Consider the following 26,300-nt stretch of genomic DNA (forward strand, 5'->3'; position numbering starts at 1 on the left):
AAAATATGAAATGCTGTGCGTACTAATTTATATGACAGTTTGGATTGATTTGTGTGTGTTTAACAAAAGAAATATTGTTTGTATAATTAGTTTGTCCTTTAAAACTGCACTTGATAATACAAACACTAAGTAGTTGGATCTGAGACTGTGCAAGGATTTAGGACCAATCTCTTTACTTAAGCTTTGTTTCAATTCCATTTCCACGTGAACTGAGGACATTATTAACATCTAGTACAATGGTCGGCAAACTCATTAGTCAACAGAGTGGCAAACTGCGGCTCGCGACCACTGATCTAGTAGATGCTGCTGTAAATAAACTACCATCTGAAATGCCCATCTATAAATTGGCTGTAAAAAAGGAAATTCAATTATTACTGAATAAAGGTCATTTTCATTATGAAGAAATGTCAGGGTGGAGGCGGGGGGGGGGGGGGAGGAGATGATTTTCAAGACTTTACACCTAGATTCCTGTAAGAAAAGTTTAAAAAATTTAAATCTAAAGAAAAGCTAGAACTGAATCCTGAGTAAGTCTAGGGGCAAAAGTTTGGTAATGACTTTTTTCTATGTGTATTGCAATTTTCCCTTGATATTTTTCTGATCATATGATATTACTGGTTCACTATGAAAAATCTGATAAATATAGAAAACCAAAAAGACAGGGGGAAAGGATCAAAGTAAATACAATTTATGTTTAGAAAACAGTTTCTATGCAATTATTCTCTATGTTTTCCATAGCTAAAATGGGAAGCAAATAAAATTTATATTTAGGAATAGTTTCCTATGTAATTATTCTCTATGTTTTCCATAGCTTAAGTTATATTATACATGAACATTTGTATCTTGCTTAATTTATGACATCAATACTTGTCCATGCCACTATATAAATGAGTAAGCATGAAATGTAATGGTTGCACTATATGCCATTATGTGGGCGCTCCATGATCTGCTCCACCATTCTCTCCTGCTGGATATTTGCGATGTCTCCTCTTATTTACTGAATCTATAAGATATATCCATTAACTTCTTTAGGTATAATGTGATTACATTTTTGTTTCTTTTTTTTTTTTTTTTAAATATATCCTATTGATTTCTACAGAGAGGAAGGGAGAGGAGTAGAGAGTTAGAAACATTGATGAGAAACATCCATCAGCTGCCTCCTGAACACCCCCTACTGGGAATGTGCCTGCAACCAAGGTACATGCCCTTGACCGGAATCGAATCTGGGACCCTTCAGTCCGCAGGCTGACGCTCTATCCACTGAGCCAAACCAGTTAGGGCTCGATTATTTCTTTTTAATAGATTCCCTAATGTAGTATAACTGGAGCTAAATAATTAACTTTATTAGGATCTTATATACATAGTACTTTTCAGACTACTTGTATCAAATTACACTCCCTTCAGCAATGTCTGAGTAAATTTTTGCCCTACTCTCACCAAATTGGCTATTCACATGGTTATTAGTCTTTGCTAACTTGATAGAAAAAAAAGGGGAGAGAGAGGAGTCAAAGTGTTGGTATTTTGAGTATTTATAAAGAGAGTAAATGATTATTCTCTTTGAACATTGGGGGTGGGGGTGCACTGAATGGATAAAACTAGTGGGATCTGTAACACACGGCAGAGGTGAAATGAGTTTGGCAATACAGTACTTGAAAGTATGGGAACTGTCCATTTACCTGAGGACTAATTAAACTCCATTATTTGAGGTGACATCCTGAAATTCCAAAATGGGACAGAGCCCTAGGAAAACCTCATGGCCGCATGCTAGGTCACGGGGTCAAACCTTGGTGGAACTTTAGGCACCCTGGTTTTGGGTCTTGTTTTTTGACAGCAATTAATGATTGAGGAAAAACATACCATAAAATGTTGGCTCATTTCAAAGGTTAAAGACTGATAAGTAGGTATTTTAATAATTTTTTACAATTACTTTTATGATCTATGACAATAAATCTGAGTTATCTTTCCTCTTTTTTGTCTAAATAAATATAATATAAAAAGCAAATAGGCAACTGGATTCCAAATTTTTTTTTTCCAGTTAGGCAAAATTTATTAAAGTGCTATCCACATATGGTAGATTTACAAGCTATTTCTAAGAGCTTTTTGAAATTCTCTAATTACATAAAAGCATTCCAATTGTATTGGTAAACCTTCACGATTTATGTCTGTTAATAAAGCCAAACAATTTTAGTTTCATTGAAGTAACAGGGTACTATCATTTTCCTTCATATTTCTTTTTCAGAAAATATGATTCTAAATTTAAAATACTATCCTTTTTTTCTAAATTGTGTACATCTACATCAGTATTCTCAATTACCATTGTCTTCAATATGCCTTACTTACAAAGAAGTTGAATGTATACCTTAATCATTGAAGTGTTACACCACAACATAGATATGATTTTATCAACATTTTGAACTGTACCAGATACTAACTCAGAAAAAAATAGAAATGAATGTTAAAATCACATGGATTTTATATATATATTACAAGATTTTTGCTACATGTACTCACTGAACAATGAGAAACATTTTATTCTACTGATGAATAGTGTGAGGGAATGAACGATAAAAACATGGAGAAGAAAAATGAGAATGCTTACAACTTAAAGAATTATTTGGGAAAATTCAAGGACAACTTTGTCTCTATTTTGAAAAAAAAAGACACGAATGCAATAAATAAATAATTTAAAGTACAACTTGAATAAAAAGCTGCTACAAACCCACAAGTGTTATGAACATATTGGTTTCGTTTTCATACATTAATTATTCTTTGTTGCTAGAAGTGGAAGATTTCATGGGTTACAGAGATTGTTGCTAGCTTACTACATGAGGTTTAGATATTGAGCTAATGAGCAAGTAGAAAAGAAAGATTGTGGTTCTAATCCTGGTAACTTTCATTTTGGGCATAACACGTGGGCAGGATCACTCAGCGGGCAGAAAAGGGTCTGATAGCAGTTCGGTGGCTTCCCATGTGTGTCAGGAATCAGCTGCACAGAGCTTCGGTGTATCCACAACAGGAAGATGATGCAACTTCGCAGCCCAGCACCGATACTGTACACCTGGCACACAGTAAACCCTCAAAAAACGGCCCTATTACCTACCATCACCCCTACTGCCCTCGTCCTCCTCCCTCTCTTCTTCATCCCAAAGGAAAGACAATCTACTCAGAACTCTCAGGTGCCTATGGTTAGAATGCTATTTGTCCAAATCTTCAATGGTGTCATTCAGACCCTGACTCCCATTTAAGAGTCCTCCGCATCTCCCTACCCCTTCCTCCATCACTCTCTATCACATGAGTATACTGTATTTTCTTCACAGCACTTATCGCTATTTGAAATTGTCCTGTGAACTTAGCATTTTACCTCATTTTGTGAGAGAGGGGACTTTGTCTAATTTATCACTGAATCCTCCAGAGACAAGAACACAGTCTGGCACATAATAGATGCTCAAAATAATCACAGATGGCACATAATATGTGCTGAATAAAGGGTTGAATCATAAGCAACTATACATGTTAATAATGGATGACAGACCTTTAAGATCCAAGATAACTAATTCTTCAGAATGAAACTCTGGATTAGTATAATTGTAAGCCTAGCCATAAAGCATTAGATAGCATTAGCTAGTCATAAAGATTAGACAGCGGAAACACACAGATGCTATAGTTGTTATCTGAGTTAACCGTTAAGCCTAAGTCAAACAGTAAGTGTACATAACCTGACTAGAGGACGCTCATGAGATCATGAGAGAGGACTACAGTAAGAAGCCACTATTTAATAATTATTATACCAAGTCATATGTAAGAACTGAAACACAGCAGTCAGTAATGATCTATAAATTAGAGCAGTTATCCCAATTATTATATCAGAAACTTTAAAAAATCTGTTAATACTGAACAAATAAATACATTAAACAAGCAGGACTTATAACATGAAGGTGACAACCTCTTCTGCTTCTCTGGTCTAACCCTAACCTACTTAATGGCAAAAACGAAAAACAAAACAAAACAAGTGTTTAGAATAAAGAGCTGAAAAAATTCTTGTATCTTATGCCTATACTATTAAACCTCGCGAATTCCCTCATTTTTAGAGGGAATTCTAGAATTAATCACTATTTGTACTGCTTCAGAGGAATTGGATACTTCAAATTAAAACAAAGATCAGTTATTAAGTTACAAACAAACATCACCCTCAAGGCTTGGGTGTTATCATCAATGTAAAAGCATTTTCAGCTAACTTATAAAATAAGCTGTTTGCTTTTTAATGCAGAATTAATGGTGGCATATCAGCAGAGCTTGCTTGGAGAAACACTTCATAATGGCGCAGAAATATGTTTAGTTACTAGAATGGTTAACCCTAAAATTTGTCAATGAACTATTTTCTAAAATGTTTTAAAGAAAAATACTTTACCCCTAAGCCAGTTTGGCTCAGTGGATAGAGCGTTGGCCTGCGGACTGAAAGGTCCCGGGTTCAATTCTAGTCAAGGGCACATGCCCGGGTTGCAGGCTTGATCCCCAGTAGGGGGCATGCAGGAGGCAGCTGATCAATGATTCTCTCTCATCACTGATATTTCTATCTCTCTCTTCCTCTCAGAAATCAATAAAAATATATTTTAAAAAAAGAAAAAAGAAAATTTTAAAAAAATACATACAGTATAAATCTACATCATAAAAAGTTAACAAGAAAGCTTGTAAATGAAATCTTTAGAGGACTTACTTTACAAGGCACCTGCTATACAATGAATGTTTGTGTCCCCCCACCTCCCACCCCTCATTCACATGTTAACTCCTAATCCTCAATGTTATGATATTTGGGGTAGGTTCTTTGGAGGTGATTAGGTCATGAGGTGGAGGCCTCACGAATGGAATTAGTGCCTTAAAAAGAGACCCCAGAGCACTCCCTCACCCCTTCTGCCACACCGAGAAGATGGCCATCTGTGAACTAGAAAGTGGGTTCTCACCAGACACTGAGTCTTCCGGCACATTGACCTTGGACTGCTCAGACTCCAGAACATTGAGAAGTAAATGTTGGCTTTTTATAATCCATCCAGTCTATGGTATTCTGTTACAGCAGTCCGAATGGACTAAGACAGTACCTAATTCCTAAACTTTAAAAATTTTAACCAAGCATATATTTATAAATCAAATGAGCTATACTAGGTAAGATTTAATTTTTAAAGTGAATCCAAAACAAATTCATATTTCATCTCACCAGGATCAAACTTACTACATTTATTTACGTAAGTTTCATCTAGTTATAGTTTAAAAGAAACAGCTCTGCATAGGTATATTAGTTGCATTAAATCCAACTAACTAGCTATTATGCATTTTGTTTCCATTTCTAATGCCAACTCTCATCATCTGAACTAATTTCTTAAGGCGGTAGAGCTGTGAAAGTGTGTCCAACAATCTTCTATTTAAATTTCATGAAGCATAAATACTTTCTATTTTTTGTTTAAGCAGCAACCTTCGTTGAATACATATTTTCATACAGATTGATAATATTATATAAACAATGATTATATCTTAGCAAATTAAAAATAGGTTCACTGACATTATTTTTTTAAAGACCAACTTTTACATTATATTTTTCCAATTAAAATGTATTTCATATTCAGCCATGCTGATAGATTCTGATAAAATCCCTCTTTATGCTATCCTGAATTATGAAATCACTCAAAACATCCTCATTTTTAAAATGTCTTATCCCTACACCCCTTATATAGCCTTACCTTCTAGTCAACTGCTAAAATAACTGCTACTACTCCTATTCTACTTCAAGTAGGCCCCAGGCAATTTAACTAGTGCATTTTCTCTCTGATCATCACTCAACTGCTTTTTGTTCATACTATCATTTTGTTCATATACTCATTTTGGATTTCATGGTCTATAATTTCAATAAAACGTTTGCTAAAGGCTAATCCACGCCTTCCTTTGTCACACCTGGCTGGCAAAAAACAATTAAAACCAAACAAACACCTTCCATATGCTTGTATCTGAGCTGCTGAGCTCCTAGAGAGAGAAATACCGTATACCTGGGAGGACGGATGTCACCAACCTAGACGACGGCCAGGAACTCTACCGTGTTTCTCTAGCCAATCCTCTCTAGAATGACAATTTTAAATTCTGCACACTCATTTCCAAAGTTTGTTTTCTCCCTGAGTCTCAGCAGACAGATATCCTATCTTTTCTTTCTTTGTGTGGTTAACAGGCCACGAGATGGTAAGTGTCTCATATTTTTTGACACCCAATCTAATTAGTTGCTGACATGCATCCCCATCTTGCCTCCATTCTCTCAGACTGCAATGGGAGAAGGACCTCTCTGTCCCTAAAGCCATCTGACCTCTGAATTCCACCCTCCCCCACCTTCTTAAAGACCGTCTCCTCTTCAATCACGCACAACTTGGATTCTGTGCTGTTACTCTACCTAAAGCACTCTCAGTAAAGTCCTCTGTGACCGCCATACTGCTACATCCCAGAGACACGTTTCAGTCCTTATACAGCTGGCCCTGCAGCAGCCTTTGACACAAGTGAACACTTGCTTATTTTTCAAAATACCGTTTTCCCTTGTCTTCTGTGATAATCACATTCTACTGGTTTTCCTCCTATTTCTGGGACCACCACTTCTAATCTCCTTTTCTAGCTCTTTCATCTCGTGAGTGCTTAGATGTTAAATCCTCTTTTCTCAGTCTACACAACCTCTGGGCAGCTTCATTCCCTTCAATTATCATTCAGCTCCTGAGTTCAGGCCCATGGCCTACATCTACTTTAAGATCCCTGATGTCTAGCTGCTACTTGGTATCTTGAGCCAGAATGCCCACATTTGAAGCCCACCTCTGCCACCTCCATGCCCTTGTTAACTCTCTGTGCTGCTTCTTTCTCTATAAAACGAGGATAGAAACAGTATCTACTCCTACTTTATTTTTTAAATTTTTACTTAATTTTATTTTTTGTTAATCCTCACCTGAGAATATTTTCCATTGACTTTTTTAGAGAGACTGGAAGAAAGGGGGAGAGACAGAGAGAGAGAAACATCAATGTGAGAGAGACACATTGATTGGTCGCCTCCTGCATGCATCCCCGACTGGGCTGGGGGATAGAGCTTGCAACTGAGGTACGTGCCCTTGACCAGAATGGAACCTGCAATCCTTCAGTCTGCAGGACTATGCTCTATCCACTGAGTTAAACCAGCTAGGGCTCTCCTACTTTATAGGGCTGTGTTGAAATCTAATGAATTAATATATTTGTTCGTTATTTCTGCAGCACCAGTGCAGTGCCTCGAAGCATCTGCTGATTCACTAAATAAATGTACTTACCAGATGGTAAATTATAACAATTCTGAGGAATTTTCTACTAGCCCTATTAAATATGAAATTCCTTGTTATAGGCACCTCATGGTGCCCTTCTAAAGGACATCACAATTTGAAAGAAAAAGAATTACATGGGAATATTCCTGGAAAAATACAACTTCTGTTTAAAATACACACAAATTCTAGTATTATAAGTCCACATCAATATGATTCAGACAATAGAAACGATATGAAGTATTGGTTTTAACAGACATTGTGAATTATTAAATGATTTAATATTACTCTAAATACAAGCATATTACCTCACTAGAGGCCAGGTGCACAAACTTCATGCACGGGGGTGTGTGTCCCTCAGCCCAGCCTGCACCCTCTCCAATCTGGGACCCCTTGAGGGATGTCCGACTGCCTGTTTAGGCCCGATCCTACCAGGATCGGGCCTAAACAGGCAGTCGGACATCCCTCTCACAATCCAGGACAGCTGGCTCCCAACTGCTTGCCTGTCTTCCTTCCTGATTGCCCCTAACCGCCTCTGCCTGCCAGCCTGATCACCCCCTAACCACTCCCCTGCCAGCCTGATTGATGCCTAACTGCTCCCCTGCCAGCCTGTTTGCCCCTAACTGCCCTCCCCTGAAGGCCTGGGTGCCCCTCAATTGCCCTTCCCTGCAGGCCCCGTTTCCCCCAACTTTCCTCCTCTGCTGGCCTGGTCACCCCTAACTGCCCTCCCCTGCAGGCTTGATCGCCCCCAACTGCCCTCCCTTGCAGGCCTGGTCCCTCCCAACTGCCCTCCCCTGCTGGCCATCTTGTGGCGGCCATCTTGTGTCCACATAGGGGCAGCCACCTTTGATCACATGGGGGCAGCCATCTTGTGTGTTGGAGTGATGGTCAATTGGCATATTACTCTTTTATTAGATAGGATAGAGGCCTGGTGCACGGGTGGGGGCCAGCTGGTTTGTCCTGAAGGGTGTCCTGGATCAGGGTCGGGGTTCCCTTGGGGCGTGGGGTGGCCTGGGTGAGGGGCCTGTGGTGGTTTGCAGAATGGCCACACCCCCCGGCGACCCAAGAGGAGGCCCTGGTATCTGGGATTTATTTATCTTCTATAATTGAACTTTGTAGCCTTGAGTGGAGCCAAGCCTCCTGCTTGCTCTGTGGCCGCAGCCATTTTTGTTGGGATTTATTTATCTTCTATAATTGAAACTTTGTAGCCTTGAGTGGAAGCCAGGGCCGGCCAGGGTGTGCGGGAAGTTTGGCTCCCTCCATTGCTGGGAAACCCAAGCCTCCTGCTTGCTCTGTGGCAGCAGCCATCTTGGTTGGGTTAATTTGCATACTTGCTCCTGATTGGCTGGTGGGCATGGCTTGTGGGTGTAGCGGAGGTATGGTCAATTTGCATATTACTCTTTATTATTAGATTATTCGATCTCTTTCATTAGGCTTTTATAAAATGGGAAGTGCCTGGCCTAGGGAACACTTAAATAAAAGGAGAAAGTGGTTGAAGGAAAAGCACCAGGTCCTCAATGTCCGGTCAACATAGGAGCTGCTGCCAAAGAGCAATGATTAGCCCAGGGGTGGGCAAACTTTTTGACTCGAGGGCCACAATGGGTTCTTAAACTGGACCGGAGGGCCGGAACAAAAGCATGGATGGAGTGTTTGTGTGAACTAATATAAATTCAAAGTAAAGGAGTGGAGGGGAGAGCAAGAGAACCGGATAGAACAGCCGGATCCGGCCCGCGGGCCGTAGTTTACCCACGGCTGGATTAGCCCCTACACCAGACAACTGCAGTGGTGTGACAGGCATCCCTTTTTTATAGGGTCGTTTATGTCTGTTTTTCAACTTTTTACTGTTTGACATTTGGAAAGTTAGGGGAGAAGCCTAGAGTAGAAGGTATTTCTTGGAGAAGCAGAAGTTTGTAGACAAGTCCTGGAGCAATAGCTTTTTACTTGCGAAGTTAGTAAAGATGCGTATTCCTAGCCCAAAGCAAGACTCTCCTCTTATTTCCTTGCTTGCAAAGGCTGGAAGTTTTTTTCCTAGTTGTTGCAGACTGATTCCAGTTTGGGGACCCTTGCAGGAGTCCCTCTGCTCTCACGAATTCCTATCTTCTGCTACTCCTTGTTTAAGTGGCCACTCTGTGGCAGGCATTCACACTGTTCACTAATGGTCTTTCCTGGGCTTATGGTGCTAATGCTGCATCCTCTTCCCCAGTTAAGGTGGCCACGTGACTTGCTCTGGCCATTGAGATGCGAGCTTTCAGATAGCTGCAATAAAAGCCAGTGTGTGATTTTCCAGATTTTCTTTTGCCACTTCCCTTCCCCTAACCCTCTAAGTCCCGCCTTGGCAAAATGACCCAGATGGTAGCTTGCTCCATCAATCTGGGCTCTGGAGGGAGGATGATGAGAAACATAGCCGTGAGGAAACCATATAGTGGGGAGAGCAGAACAAGCAGTGTACAGAGCATACTGTCTTACACGACTGAGATTTTGAGGTTGTTACTTCATCACAAGTTAGATCTATTCTTATTGATGTGAATTTGTAGTCTGCCTATTGTGGGTAAGATACCATGCTAAACTAAACAGGTTACAAACGTCTGATTAAGAAACAGGTTATTATTATTTTTTTTACTTTCTCTTTCCTTTATGTCTACCATGTCGATCAATTGGATGAGAAGCTAGACCAGCTTCTGCCATTTATCCATTAGCATAAATAAGTTTGGGAGCTGAAATTATTAGCAAACTGTAGAAAAGCTTTCATGAGGTAAAGTTCTTACAGCTGATAAAACTTGTGTTCTTTTGAAGACAATTAAAATACAGAATATGTAAAATAGAGAGAGAGACATATAGCAAAACTGAGTTAAGGAGTAAGTATGATTTCTATGATTTACTCTGGGACAAAAAAATGTTAATAATTTCATTTTATTTCAATGTATATTACTTTAGAAGCACTTCCATATGCTGTAGATCCCTTTTAAAGCACAAATAAACTTCAAATCATAATAAAATATTCAATATGCAACAGTTGTAACTCATGAAAACATGGTAATTTAATTACACGTATAAGCAAAATTACTGTTCTCTATTATCATGTTTTACTAAAGTAAACCTTTTAAACAAAAATATTAGGTATTACTTATATCATATTCTTTCTTTCATTAAAATTCAATAATGAATGCTAAATAGTAGGGTAATAAAGTCTACATAAGGATCAAAACCTTTAAAAAACTATAAGGATAAACACATTAGTACACAATAACATAAGGAAACAATAATTACCACTTTATGGATATGATTAACATTGTTCCTTTCCAGAAAATTACATAAATATGTCAACAAATACAGTTTCAGCTGGATAGCTTCCACAAATTAAAGCAAACATATGCCCTCTCATACTTACCTTTTCTAATTTCTTCTTAGGTTTAAAACTTCAGAAAATGTTCTAACTAAATGTCAATTCTACTCAAAGGGTCCACAATAAATGGTCTACCATATTTAGTAATGGTTGAAATTTAGATATGATCTCTAGTTCACTAGTTTTCAAAACCCTTCCTCTTTAGAGAACCAGCATGTACAGAACAGATAAACAGGAAGCTGTTCTATGGGTCTGGGGGATGTGGCGGGGAGGAGAGGGTGGAGTTGTAGGAGCTTATATGGGAGGTTCGAGATTGGGCATATTTTCAGTCCACTTATTACATTCTTTCCCTCCCAACAATCTCAAGCCTTCGGGGCCAGTTGCTTCTTTATGTTACCAATGTACAGATTTTACTTTTAAAAATTATTGGAAGAATTTTTTATTGGAGTTTATAGAAAACCTAATAGAGGGTAGTCAACAAACACTAAATATTTTTCTAGGGCTAGGCACACAGTGCTAAGCAAAGGGATATAATAACAGCAGAAACTTCATCCTTATTTTTCAGTTGTACAAATTCTACTGGGAAAAGGGGGGTAAGGGCATAGAAGAGTCACAGATCCATAAACAACAAAGTGTAACAGCAGCATGAGCAGAGAGTGCAGGGAAGTGCCTGACCCCTCCAGGTAGGAGGAGTGGGAGGTGGCCTGAGCAGTGCAATCAGGGAGGGCTTCGTAGAGGGGCAATATCTAGGTTGGGGGGAAGTGGAAGGAACAGGGTGTAGGCAGAGGCAAAGCACACCTAGGTGCCTAGGGTATTTTTTTTTGGGGGGGGGGGGGGCGGGCAGCCCATTGTAGTTAGAGAGGAAAGTGCCTGAGGGGAGTAATGGAGGAAACAGTAGGCTGAGTCAGATTTATAAAGATTTTATAGGCCAAATCGAAAAGTCGACTTTTAAGGCCTAAGGAGCAGGGGAGGTTTAGAGAAGGGCTGCTGTGTGACACACGATCTTGTCTTTATTTAGGGTTGAAGTGGAGAACTGGCTGAAGAAGTCAGATGCTGAAACTATGGAAGGCCCGTTCAGACGGACATCTCGAAGTCTGTTTTCTGCCTACTTATTGTCCTGCCAGACCCAAAACAACACAGACAAACCAAATCGCAAATCTTTCTTCTTACAGGTCGGTTCAAGTTTCCCAGTTTGGGTGTATGGGAGTTACACCTCCTCTCCAAAGGAGAAGCTCCACAGGGCAGGGGGCGAGGAGCTCTTATCCCCAGGTATATCTCAGGCAAAAACAGTGCCCAGCGTGTGGTGGGAGTGCAATCAACACCGAGTGAAGAGATACGTGACTTCTCGCAGGTTGTGGCTGTTTTTTGTGTGCCTCACTGCCCTATCTGGCCAGCACCATTTCAACACTCCTCTTCGCTCAAGCTGTTGGGCCGAAAACACAGACCAGTGAGCGTCTTTCTGCTGGGAGCGCCACTCAAATGTGCCCTTTGCAAATGCCTCCACTGCTCAACAGGTGAATAATGTGGGTCTTCCTGTTACCAAGTTCTTCCCCAGAAAAATATTCTCAGGAAGAATGTTAACGAGGAGGGAAAAAGTGCTTTATAAGCCCAGCCATTTTCTCATTTTACAATCTACTTAGGTCCTGATGTTTATTATGTCCCTTTTTTCTAATTAATAAAATATAGGTTTCGTTATTCATACAGTAATTTTTTCATAATGTAGATATTTAGAGTTATGTATTTAGAACAAAGTACAACTTTGTCTGCTTTCCTCATAATTTAAAGTGATGCTTATACATGAGTTGCTTGTTAGGTAGTCTATTTTAATATTGTAAGAATAGATCAATCTAGAGACAAATGGTAGAGGAGGGGCGGGGTTAGAGAGCAACCAAGGACTTGTATGCATGCGTATTAGCATAACCAAAGGACACAGACACTGGGGCGGTGGGGGCTTGCCTGGGCTGGGAAGGGATGGGGGAGGGGGTCAATTGGGGAAAAAGGAGACATATGTAAAACTTTAGACAATAAAAAAATATATTGTACAGGGGTGGACAAAAGCAGGCTTACAATTGTATGTGAAAGACAGAGTTAATAAAGCTTTTGTAATAATCATAACTTACTTTTGCCCACCCCTGTATATTCGTTCTCCGTTTTTGGCTCCCAAACATTTATTCTCTCCACCCTTCTAATAGGGCATCAATTTGCTGTTCAGGAATTAGTCATACTTCCTTATCCCTGGTCTTCACAGGATATGAAATCGAATTCTCTGGAAGACTGCTTCTATCACACCCTCTGTTTCATTCCCCAAGATCCCCAAGGAACCACATGTAAGGAAACTGCCAATTGACCTCTTTCTCCTGCAACTTTGTTTTTTTGACAAGAGTATAAAAAATAGTGCATGTTTATTAACTCTAGGATGTCCCAGAGTGATGGTCAAGCCAGAGAGATGCTCTATGGCAACTTGAGACTATTAGTTCCAACCTGTCCTTCAGCCTTCTCTCTGATTCTGTGGTGTCACTACGTCCTATAAAATTCACTTTCTGCTCCACATAGCCATTGGTTTCTGTGGTAATACAGATAATAATATGTGGGATATTCATACACACCATTTTCTACACGTATCATCTTCTCTTACAATGTCTTGTTTTGCATTTGCCCATTTTCAATATCATTTTTGCTTCGGTTGCTCTTTTTATTTTTTAATATATTTTTATTGATTTCAGAGAGGAAGGGAGAGAGAGACAGAAACATCAATGATGAGAAAGAAACATTGATCAGCTGCCTCCTGTACGCCCCCCACTGGGGATCAAGCCTGCAACTTGGGCCTGTGCCCTGACCGGGAATTGAACCATGACCTCTTGGTTCATACGTCGACGCCACCACTTGAGCTACACTGGCCAGGCTGCTACGGTTACCCTTATTCTACAATGCTGTTTTCCAAAATTTGTTCTGGGAAGTAATATTTGTAACTCAGTATTAGAAGACGTTACATTAAAAAAGGAGGGGGGATTATAGTTAAATAAGTATGGAAAACACAGAGATTAATACATTTTAATTCGTTTGTTTTTCTGTGCATTGTGAATTTCTAAGAAAGATTACAGGACGTAGCTTTTTCTGACTTATTTTTAGCATGTATACAGGCAGGTTGGTCCTGCCATATCTTAAGAAATCAGTGGTGTGTAGAACATATTCCAGATGCTGCTATTTACTGTCTCCAATGAGGACTTACAATTCCCTTGAGCTCATAAGAGAGCAATCCTATTTATTTTACTTATCTTTCATACTGATCATTCCTACTTAGTATTCATCTGATCTCTATCCTGTCTGTTTGTAGTGCTTCTGTTGTTTGCATTTCTTATACAGACTTTGAAAATTTTGTGGCTTGACTTTTTCCCCCAGTAGTATTATAGGATATTTTAACTGAGCTAGGGTGTTTAAAGTTTCTGAATATGTCCTTGAAATAAAAGTTTATTATAGGTACTTAATGTTCCTATTGTTCTTATGATAGGTTTAGAGTTTCATTGGCATTCCTGATTATTGTTCAGTGTTTCTAATTGTAAGCACATAACACAAATCAGTGGTACTTCCTCTTCTATTTTTGCAATATAAATTCAGGAATTTTGAGTTTATAACAATGGGGGCCTATATACTTCTGATGATGATTTATAAGATGCTCTCAAAATACTCCTGAACCTCAGTGATGAAATCAGAATGTTAAATTATGGTAATTTAGTAGCTCCTCTATGAGATAATTTAGGAAGATAGATTTTCTGAGATTATCTTAGCAAATACCTTGATCTACATAAAAGTGTGTGGTATAGAACTTTATAAACAATCTGAAATCAACTTATTTATAATTTGGGCATGTTGGTGTTCTTTTTATTAAATGAATGCTCAAGACCATCCAGTGTGGCTCAATGGTTGAGCCTTAACCCATGAACTAGGAGGTCACGGTTCAATTCCTGGTCAAGGCACATGCCTGGGTTGTGGACTCGATTCCCAGTGTGGAGTGTGCAGGAGGCAGCCAATCAATGATTTTCTCTCATTGATGTTTCTATCTCTCTCTCCCTTTCTCTCTCTGAAATAAATAAAAACATTTTAAAAAAATGAATGCTTAATATATCCTTTTAATATGGAGATATATACCTCAAGCATAGGCTTGGGGTAAAATAATTTTTCATAATCACATTCCTAATAGACACTTTTCCTGAGTGCATTGGTCAATGAGAGGCAATTGTCAGTGATGAGGTAACTGGGAGGAAGAAGCAGGAAGTGATGTTGAAAGGGTCTAGAACTAGACACTTTTCACTGGGCAATCCCACGTTAGAAAATAAAAATTGATTGATGGATTATAGCTACATTATTCAAAATTCAAGAATACTGAAAACAACCCAACTGTCAAATGTTTTTGGAATAGTTAGGCAAAACTATGCTAAGAAGATAAATTCTTATTAACTAAAATCAAAATGGCCCTAGCTGGTTTGGCTCAGTGGATAGAGCATCCACCTGGGGGCTGAAGGGTCCCAGGTTCAATTCCGGTCAAGGGCACATGCCCGGGTTGTGGGCTTGGTGGAGCCGATCAATGATTTTCTCTCTTCATTGATGTTTCTATCTCTCTCTCCCCCTTCCTCTTTGAAATCAATAAAAATATTTTTTAAAAATTAAAATGTATGCCATAGAAATGAAAAAGTATGTAAGGAAGAAAATACCTTGCATAACTTTTTATAATAAAATTAAAATACAGAAAATCTAGATCTAATAAAAAACAATGTATGCACAGGAATAAGGACTAAACAAGTAATAATTTTCAATGGATGTATTCTTTGTAGTTCTTTGTTTATTACTAAGTTTAGCTAACTTAGCTAACTATAGAATTTTTAAAAATACCTTTAAGGTCATAGGCAAATGACTTTATCTATAAGTGAACTATGGTATCTGTGGGTATTACATTTACATAAGTATGTAAATACTTAAAGGTCTATAATATGCATATATATATAAAAATACATATGTGTATAAAATTAAAACATTGTTACGAGTGAAAAAGGTATCCTAATTAAACATGATGCCTATTTAGTAGAAATACATTTATTTGTTTCTCTTTGTACACCTAATTTTTCTATTTGAGCTCAGATATATTTCAGCTCACCTCCACATAAATGATGAAGATAGTTAAAACTAAGGTCACCCTAAGTATGCCATGTGAAAAACAATGAGAACACCCTGGCATTAGATACTCAAAGACAAGTATTCTAAAAGCAGAAATCTGTTAACTAAAATAAAATTGGGTAATTTTAAGTATGACTTTAAAAGCATGGATTCCCTGACTTAATGCTCAGAAGAGTCTAAACCCACGGTCCGCAAACTGCAGCTAGCGAGCCACATGCGGCTCTTTGGCCCCTTGAGTGTGGCTCTTCCACAAAATACCACAGCCTGGGCAAGTCTATTTTGAAGAAGTGGCGTTAGAAGAAGTTTAAGTTTAAAAAATTTGGCTCTCAAAAGAAATTTCAATCGTTGTACTGTTGATATTTGGCTCTGTTGACTAATGAGTTTGCCGACCACTGGTCTAAACCAAACTGGATAAGTAAAATTATTTGGGGCTGGCAAAAGAGAAAAGGCATAGCATACCAGGGGGTCTCTTTACCCTGGCTGAGAAGATAACAAAAGTCCATAATGAAGAATAGACTTTGAGATGTAAGCAGGACAAAGAGAGAGAACTCATGGACATGGACAACAGTGTGGTGATGGCTGGGGTGGGGCAGGTGGAGGTGGAAGAGGACACAGAGGGGATAAATGATGATGGCAAAAATAAAGGATGTAAAAAGGACAAATAGGGGAATACAGAAGCCATCTGTATAACTTTGAAAAGCTCTATGGTGGAATAAAATCTAAAGAGAGAAAATGTTAAGATTGTGCGGGCTGTTTTATTATGGCTAAGAATCTGAGAGATAGGACAATGTTAAAGCAGTTTTTCTTGTTAAACATTTATTGCTCTGCTTAATCTGTTTGAAGGAGCATAAAAATACATGAAATACTACCCCAGGTAAGATCCACTCTTCCTCCAGCTAGAACGTTGAGGCCAACACAAATCTGACTGACATGCAATTGAAATACATGACTGCTTTTCCTTGACCTGAGCTCTTAACAGTCAACATCACAGGTGAGGTCCAAGTTCAAAGGCTTTCAAGAAAATCTGTGTTCTTTATCAGAATGATACAAAAAAATCCTTTTTTAATCTATCAACAAAATGCAGCTAAAAAAAACCTCCTGCTTTACACCGAGCTGCAGATACGGAATTAACTCACCCAGGAAGAGCGAGCTCCAAAGCACTTCGTGCAGGGCCACTGGCCTGCAGGACCCTCCCTGGAAAGCTGAGCATCTCACGCTCCCCCTCAATTTCTTAAATACGGCACTTTTTATATCTTACTTGCTAAGCTTTCTTCATTTTAAAAAGTTTTTATTAAGCTGACATTAAACAAATGTTAAAATAACTTTTAAAGAAAAAAAATTCACCCACAAGCCTGCCACTGCACTAAACCTCTTTATTTTGTCCACAGACACATATAATTTGTAGTGATAATCGCACTATATGTAACATAATGGAGCCAGGCTTTGTAAAGGCATTGCGTACCATTTCCTGACAACACATTCAGTCAAACTTTCCCAGTGTGCTCATTTAAATGAGTACATATTATGTAAAATTCAGTGTATGCTAGAGGTCCATAAGAATAAGAATATTCAGTGGATACACCCTAAGTATATACTCCCCAAAGCATATTTTATCCTAAAAATGTAACTTTAAGACACTTTGTAATTCCCATCTGTGTGCCACTTTTCATTACCTCTTCTCCAGACAGATAGTAGGCTGAGAGTAGTCCACCAACAAAGCGTATATTAACTTCAAAAACAGAAACTTCAGCATTCTGTAGAAACAAAATAAAGGAGGTGCATACATAAACAACAGTATACAATTGAGAAAAACATTGTGAGAAATGCACTAAATCTTTTGAATTTTATTCAAATCATATATGCTTGCCCAGAGAGATCTATATATATAAAAACCTAAGGGACCGTTATGACCGAACAATCAGAATGACCGGTCCACCAGCCGCTATGACACACACTGATCACCAGGGGGCAGATGCTCAATGCAGGAGCTTCCCCCTGGTGGTCAGTGCACTTCCACAGCCAACCTCCTATGGCCCCTCCCCCCAGCCAGACAACCTTCTGTGGCCTCTCCTCCCCCTCACCCCCCCCCCAGCCAACCAGCCAACCTTCTGCGGTCCCCCCCCACAGCTGGCCGGCTAATCTCCTGGGGTCCCTTCCCCAGGCCAACTGGCCCCCAATAGACCTCGATTACCAACCAGGCTGAGAGACCCAACCCATGCACAAATTCATGCACCGAGACTTTAGTTTATATATAACTAGAGGCCCAGTGCACGAAATTCATGCACAGGGGGAGGAGTGTCCCTCAGGCCAGCCTGCACCCTCTCCAATCTGGGATCCCTCGAGGGCAGTCGGATATCCTTCTCACAATCCAGGACTGCTGGCTCCCAACTGTTAGCCTGCCTGCCTGCCTTCCTAATTGCCCCTAACCACTTCTGCCTGCCAGCCTGATCACCCCTAACCACTCCCTTGACAGCCTGATTGATGCCTAACTGCTCTCCTGACAGCCTGTTTGCCCCTAACTGCCCTCCCCTGCAGGCCTGGTCACCCCTAACTGCCCTCCCCTGCAGGCCTGGTCCCCCCAACTGCGCTTCCCTGCAGGCCCGGTCGCCCCCAACTTCCCTCCTCTGCTGGCCTGGTTACCCCTAACTGCCCTCCCCTGCAGGCTTGATCGCCCCCAACTGCCCTCCCTTGCAGACCTGGTCCCTCCCAACTGCCCTCCTCTGCTGGCCTGATTGCCCACAACTGCCTGCTCTTGCAGGCCTGGTCCCTCCCAACTACCCTCCCCTGCTGGCCATCTTGTGGTGGCCATCTTGTGTCCACATGGCGGCAGCCATCTTGTGTGTTCGAGTGATGGTCAATTTGCACATTACTCTTTTATTAGATAGGATAGAAGAAATCCTCTCAAAATACATAGATAGAATAATTGTGACTCAAAATCTCAATTATAAAAATACTAGAGGCCCGGTGCACAAAATTTGTGCACTTGAGCGGGGAGCCTTCAGCCCGGCCTGCGCCTTCTCGCAGTCCGGGAGCCCTCAGGGGATTCTGACTGCCCGCTACCGCATCTGTGTTCACCAGCCGTGAGCCCGGCTTCTGGATGAGCAGTGCTCCCGCTATGGGAGCACACTGACCATCATGGGGCAACTCCTGTGTTGAGCGTCTGCCCTCTGGTGGTCAGTGCACATCACAACAACCGGCTGTTCCACCGTTTGGTTGATCTGCATATTAGCCTTTTATTATATAGGCTTTATGATATATTATTTCCTCCCTCTATTCAACAGCATTTACAATGCTCAGTGTTCTCTATTTGTGCAGATGCACTAGGGCCAGGGCATTCTGTTGTTCTATTCTGTGTTCTCTTTTATTCATTTGCTTTTTCTTCCTGCAAGGCCATTTGGACTCACACTTTGGCTGGCAATTCACCATTATTCTAGTATCCTTCTCTCATCATGTTAAAGTAGCACAGCGAGAATGCAAATCAGATTTTAAGCTGGGGGACCTGGGTCTAGTGCTGCTTCCCAACTGTCTGCCTGCAGCCTGGAAGGGTCAGCCTCTGAGAAGAAATTTCATCTTTGCATGAAGGAGATGATAATCATAGGTATGATGTATGCTGCTGAAATTGCTCTTGTTTATATCAATTATAGCTTGTTCTTCTTCTTATTATTTACACTATGCCAGATTCTGTGCTAATCTCTTTACATGGACTATGTCTTTTAAGCCTTACACCAGCCCTCTGAAATAACTGCTATTTTTATGTCCATTTTACAAAGGGAGATACTGAGATTTATAATGGTTACTCTGACTCTCAGGTCAGACAACTAATAAGTAGTTGAATCAGGATTTGAACTCGAGTACTAAATTCTTGGTCCAGGGCTCTGCTAGCAATATCACCTAACATGATAATGCACCAAGTCTCTTTATTAATAGTCATATCATTGTGGCAACAGTCATTATTGCCAATACTTTCATTATTTTATGATATCTGACTACTAAATGGATTTGTCTTACATTCTGTTACTAGATAATTTGATAAAACTAACCTACAATAGATGCATGATACACTTTAAGCTTTAATTAGCTTCTTTTTATATTCTCTTGGCCTACTCAGTAATTGTTCACTTCTGCCTAACATCAAACCATTTACAGATAATCATGGGGGAGAAGAGCAAATTATACTATATGGCATAAATATCTGGCAGATAAACTTAGTCAAAATCATCTGAGATTTTATTTCCTTTCACAAACATTTATTAACCAACTTCTATGTTCTAAGAATACGGCAATGAAGACTGACAGGTCCTCAAACTCATGGAGTCTGAATTATAGTGGGAAGAAACAGTTCCAGAGGAAAAAAGGAGATATATTTTCATTTAATTCCCAAATGATCTCTGAAAAGGTATAAAGATCTAACAATTAAAGCTAAGTAACTGTTTAAGTTAAAATTTTTTTTCCAAAAAATTTCTTGCAAAAAGATTATGAAAACTACTCAGGAGAAAGAATTATTGGGCCAGAGTTAAGCAAAAATATCATAAAACAATCTGTGATGAGTTGTTTAGCTGTATTTCATAATTTGTAACATATGTCTAATATAACTTGATTAAAAGCACCCTGTATAGGTGCAATTTATCCATGGTGTATGACTCTGAGTGAATTTATGTAAATATTCATAAAAGTTTTAGTATTCCACAAAATTATTGATAAGAAAAAGGGAATCCATTCATTTGTTTTGGGTCACACAGGTGTATTTTGTATGTCTAAGGGTCATAATCTATATATATAAAAGCCTAAGCGACTATTTGACTGGTAGCTATGATGCACACTGACCACCAGGGGGCAGATGCTCAATGCATAGGCATGGAAACATGGAACAGACTAATGAATCTCAGAGGGAAGGGGGGAAGGGGGGAGGGCGGGAAGAGATTAACCAAAGATCTTATATGCATACTAGAGGCTCGGTGCATGGATTTGTGCACCAGTGGGGTCCCTTGGCCTGGCCTGCGCCCTCTCGTAATCCGAGACCCCTCGGGGGATGTCGGGCTGCTGGTGTCTAATAATAAAATCTAATGACTCTAAATCCTCAAATTGTATCACCCTCAATTTGTAATTGTGTTCTTCAGTTTTAAACCTGAAAACAGTCCTCCATGTTTCTGCCTATTGAAGCTTGTTAAGGTGATTTCTATATTCTTACTCTGGTTATTGGTTCATTAGACATGTCTTCTCTCTTCCTCCTATAAAAATTTTAGATAATTAGGACCTTTATAGAGACATCTGATAAGAATTACTGCAAGGTAGAGGACTGAGCCATTTCCAACACGACCAGAAATATATCTTAACCTACGTATCAATCACCTATTGGTTACAGTTGTTCAACTAGTTATTGGTCCAGCCATGTATTCTAGAACTCTATTTATCCTGCTCTACATGTAAGATGCACCGAAGTAACCTTGCAAAGTGCCATGCTCAATCAAAGTCAATAGCTTCGTCTTTTGAATTTCATGGATCTAACAGTCTAGTGAGCCTGTGTAAGAAGCAAATCTGGCTGCATGAACCCATGCCCTTCCCAGTGATTGCTCTGTCCTTGTCTTTACAAATCTGGCTCAGGAAGGTCACATCACCATTAGTAGCTCTCAACCGTCATCATATCTTCCTCCTTTTGAAAACCTGAATTACATTTGAATTCCCAACATATAATTTTTCTCCTTTCTTTTTTCTCAAAGTGAAATATGAATTATTTAGAAACCTTAATTTCCACTTTCTGGGCTACCCTACATTTTAGGTCAGAAGACTGAAATTTTGACACATCACTCTTTACAGATCCTCAGGTGAAAAGGACCAAGAAGATAACGATTCGCCCACTGCAACCAATTGGTTGACCATACTGTTGAGCGGACTATAGAAATACTACCTTAGTCTCAGAAAGACCTGGGATTGAAGACTGGTTTGGAAGCTAGCTGAAACGTGAGATCCTAGGCAAGTAACTTACTCTCTCTGAGTCTTGGTTTTCTCATTTGCACAAGGAACAGAGCGCTCTTTACAAGGCACTATGAGTCCGTGAGTGTGAGGTACTGTGCACAATGCCTGGCACAGGTCAAGCACTCAATAGTGAGCTGCTGCCATTATGACTGTACAGCAGCTCAGCCTAAATGACCTTCCACAGAAATTGCTGGAAAAATCGGAAACTCCAAAATCATAATGTTCTAAATTCTAGAATGCAAACTGATACATCTCTGACGCTCAGGGGAGTCATATTTCTCAAAGGCTAAAAAAAACAAACACACCCTCTTTTGAAATATAGAATTCTGACCAAACTTCCTTTTGGGCTTGATATAATTTATATGACATCTGGATTTCCAAAAGTAAATTTCTACAATCTGAAGTTTTTAGGCCAGTGGTCGGCAAACTGTGGCTCGCGAGCCACATGCGGCTCTTTGGCCCCTTGAGTGTGGCTCTTCCACAAGATACCACGGCCTGGGCGAGTCTATTTTGAAGAAGTGGCGTTAGAAGAAGTTTAAGTTTAAAAAATTTGGCTCTCATAAGAAATTTGGCTCTGTTGACTAATGAGTTTGCCGACCACTGTTTTAGGCCATTTTTATAAGCTTCTAATTCCATTTTCCATTAAAATAATCTTATTAAATTTAAATAAATATGTACCTCCTGTTAATATTCAGGCAGTGTCTTTTAAGATGTTCTAAATTTTTTCCAGTGATCACCCTAATGACAGAAGAGGAGCCGGGGCAGAGAAGGACAGAATGCGAACGGAGGGCAAACCCTAACCAGCCTGTGACACGAAAGTCTTGTGTGACTTATCCTAACAAGGAAGGTGAACTTTGCCATCTCTTTCATCCCTGTCTGCTTTCCAGGAACCTGCCCTATGTATTCCATGGCCTTTAGCACACATCATATGTGAGTTTCAGCTTGAGATGTGCATCCTGTCTTCTGTTTAAATTGCTAATATCACAGCTGATGAGCAAGGGGAAGGTGGACATTTTTGGCTAAAGACATAGTCACACAAAAAATCAGGATGAGAGTCACTGCTCTTTCGTTTTGACTTTCCTCTACCAACAGCCTTTGAATCAAAGAGCACACTTAACCAGATTCATATAGACATTTAATAAAATAAATGGCATAACTCAGTTTACACCTAAAAACAAGAGTTGAGTCTTAGAAACCACAATAAAATGAGGCCTCAGTACTAATCTCTCAGATTGTCTTGGGTGTCTTAGATTGATGATTTCCACCTTAAGTGGTTATCCCTTTCCCTGTTATTTCTGTCCTTTGATTTACTCTACATCTATGAAACCGACAAAGCTTTCTAAAATGAAAAAAGAATTTAAGTCAATAATCATTTTGCGTATCTCCCTCCCCCAATCCTTAACATTATGCCGCATTTCTCTACTGGGAAAGGCTTTCTGCAAATCAACTGACCATGAGCTCACGAGCATGAAGAACCTGAGCTGGGCAAGAGGGAAAGTGACTATTTCAAAACAAGTGCAGGAAAGACCAACTTCCTCCCGCTAGACAAGGTAGCTTTTAAACAACTCAGAGAAATTCGTTAGGTTGTGCTTTTTATAACCAATTTCCCTATAAAATGATCTCTTTTAATAGATCTCAATAAGTGATGTAACTGGTTTGACCATTATACTAACACATTTAGGCCTGAGAACAATCCAGCCAGTTTCCTTTTGTTTGAGGAACTATAGAGGCAAAAGTTTCCCTATAGGACAGATATATTGCTGCTTTGCACTTTCAAGCCTTATAATTATCTAGAATCAAACTTGTACCAGAATTCTCCGTAGTTATTATCTCATGATTCCACACAGCTTGACATCTAATTGATTACATTAAATTGAAAAAGAACTTTTATTTTCAAAAATATGTTAATTTACTTTTAGTGTTCAATACTAATTCTGAGAGACGTTTTTCCAAGATAATTATCTGTCTCTCTCTTTTTAAAGGGGAATAATTCTTAGAGAGTACTCATTTGCTAGCTATTCTTCCAAACTCCCTGTCAACTTTCTACTCAATGAACTATAAGCCTGGATTTCACAGCCTGTTCCCATATGTAAGATGCAAGCAGGCTGCCCGACTATAAACCAATGCAATAACTATGTTTAATAACAACTGCTCGACTACCATCCACTATTAACTCTGTGCAATAATAACTGTCCCACTACAATCCAATGCAGCAACTGCGTTTAATAATAAGTTTCCACTACTAACATGTATTATAACTACGCTTTACCTTACTGAAAAACATGGTAGAAACAACATGAGACTCTTCAAAGCCACTAATTAAAGACAGGTAACTACCTATAAGCCTTGCCGATGTTTAGGCTTAGTATACACCTTTATTTATAAATGGTACATTTGAGGATTAAGAATATGTATAAAACTCCTTTAACAGATTAGGTTGCAATATTAAACAGTGTAACTTAGTGAAACATATGTCCTAGCGGCTTTTAATTTCATATTTAAGTTACCCAATAAACCCTTTAAAATGAACAGAGTGTTAAGTTCACAAAGACAGACAAATTACCATCTTTTCTATGTTAATAGGTTGGTTTTACCAGATAGGTCCAGAAGGGCCTCAAGTAGCAGTCCAATCCATCATTAATAATGGTCAGAGAACTGCTCAATATCCTCTTAAAGCCAAAACCATCCCTCTAGGCAAGCACTGATTAGCATTCAGATGGGAAATACTGAAAACCCCACTCAACAGGACAGTAAACTTAGTTATGTGCGCCCCTCCCCACTGGGATGTAACGCGGCTCTAAGACAGACTACCCACAGAGCCATACTGAGGCAAAACTCACTTCTTTCGGCTGTATGGCCTGGAGCTCTGGACCCAAGCCAAGTACTCAACAGGCATCTGAGAAAATCCAAAATCACTTCTTGAGGTCAATTTACATTCTTCGGATAGCAAGCCCTACAACTTATTTCCCTGTAAAGCAGGTTGGCACTCAGACTAGATAAGAGAACAGTTTGGAACTTTAAAAAATAAAATCACGTTTGCCACAAGTATCTCTGTTATCTAAAACATATGGTTTCATTACAATCAAAAGTACAATCCAGGTGTGTGCTGAAGATCACTGTCTCAGTGTGTTGCCAGTTAAGTGTCTGGAGCAAGCTAATCATCTTTCCGTTGTCATTCTCAACACCTGGCCTCTCATACCGAGATATTACTTTACCTCAATGCAGAACAAAGCTTCTTAAGGATAATGTTAATGTCGCTTTGGCTTTTTCTAAGAGTTTACATAAGACATGGTTAGCTGGAGAAAATGTCTAGTCTATAAAATTCATTACTGAAGATGATTTTCAATATTTCTCATGTAAGGACCTAGGTAATCAATACTTCTTGAAAGTGACCGTATAGAACAGGAAGTTCAGTACTGGATTTAGAAATGCCCAAATCCGAAACTCTTGATCATTCCTTATGTTAATGATCTTCCTGTAACAGGAGCCACCACAAGTCCATTCTGGAAGTAGGTTAGGTAAAAACAAGTAGATGAACTGCACTTGAACTCCAGGTCATTTCAAGCATATTAAAAACGACAGCCACCCTTGCACCCTGATAAGTCGCCTTTCAGAGGAGTCTGTCAGGAAGTAGGACAACATAGCTTGGCTTCTCATTCATTTAATTAATATTCATTGGATTCCTATGGAACAATGCATTTAATGAGCACTGTGCTACTACGATTACATACCTAACCTTGGAGGACTCAAATTCTGTCGGTCTATATATTTCTCAACTCTTGGCATTTCCTCTCCAATAGAAACAGGGTCACTGAGTTAGGCAGACCTTGTTCAAACCACAGCTCTTGCTGCATGATTGGGGCAGATTAAGCAAGCACCTCTTCATCTATAAAAATAGGGAAAACGTCATTTCCCTGTATGGTTCCCACAAAGACTAAATGAGATAGCCTACGAATCACCTGGTATGTCTCGTACCCTTTAAGAAGTAGTCTCAGATCTAAGCAGCTCCACAGACACCAGACCTGACTACAAAGCCTACTTGGAAAGCCCTTGCTCCTTCCAAGTCCAAGTTCTCAGGGAGCAGTAGAAGTGTCCCCCATTCTTAATTCTGAACCTTTTCCCTCAGTGTACATGGGTTTGTTAAGAATAATAGTACATATGCAAATTCTGAAAAATATTTAAAATATATATTGACACAATTTTATAGCTGAGGTTACCCAGTCAACAAATTTCAAAGCCTTCTTTACTAGAAAGTGGGTGCAGCGCTGCTGGATACTGCCGGGAGTTTAGCTAAGCTACTCCATGGAATTACTGCTCTGCAGCCATTTTGAGCAGTCAAGTGACCTGTGGGTGCCTTCCCTGAACTCAGCCTCTCTCAGCCCCTCACACAAGTGCATGCCCCAGATAACAGCTGGGGAGTTACAAGCAAATGCAAGTTCCTAATATGACTCCCCAGACAGCCCTTGTGATAAGATTCCCCAGCCTCCCAGGGCCTTCCCCTAGTGTGCCCCTTAGAA

At 39.6% G+C, this 26,300-nt stretch overlaps 1 protein-coding gene across 1 annotated transcript in view; it reads right to left on the minus strand.

Moving 5' to 3' along the window:
* The window catches only part of MAN1A1 (mannosidase alpha class 1A member 1), a 158,623-nt gene that overhangs the window by 75,348 nt on the left and 56,975 nt on the right, over positions 1-26,300 (minus strand). The window contains exon 5 of the mRNA XM_080664001.1: positions 17,484-17,564. Coding sequence (XP_080520127.1) covers positions 17,484-17,564 — 81 coding nt within the window. The remainder of the gene's footprint in view (positions 1-17,483; positions 17,565-26,300) is intronic.

Source organism: Plecotus auritus, assembly GCF_963455305.1.
Source record: "Plecotus auritus genome assembly, chromosome: 4".
Taxonomy (NCBI): Eukaryota; Metazoa; Chordata; class Mammalia; order Chiroptera; family Vespertilionidae; genus Plecotus; species Plecotus auritus.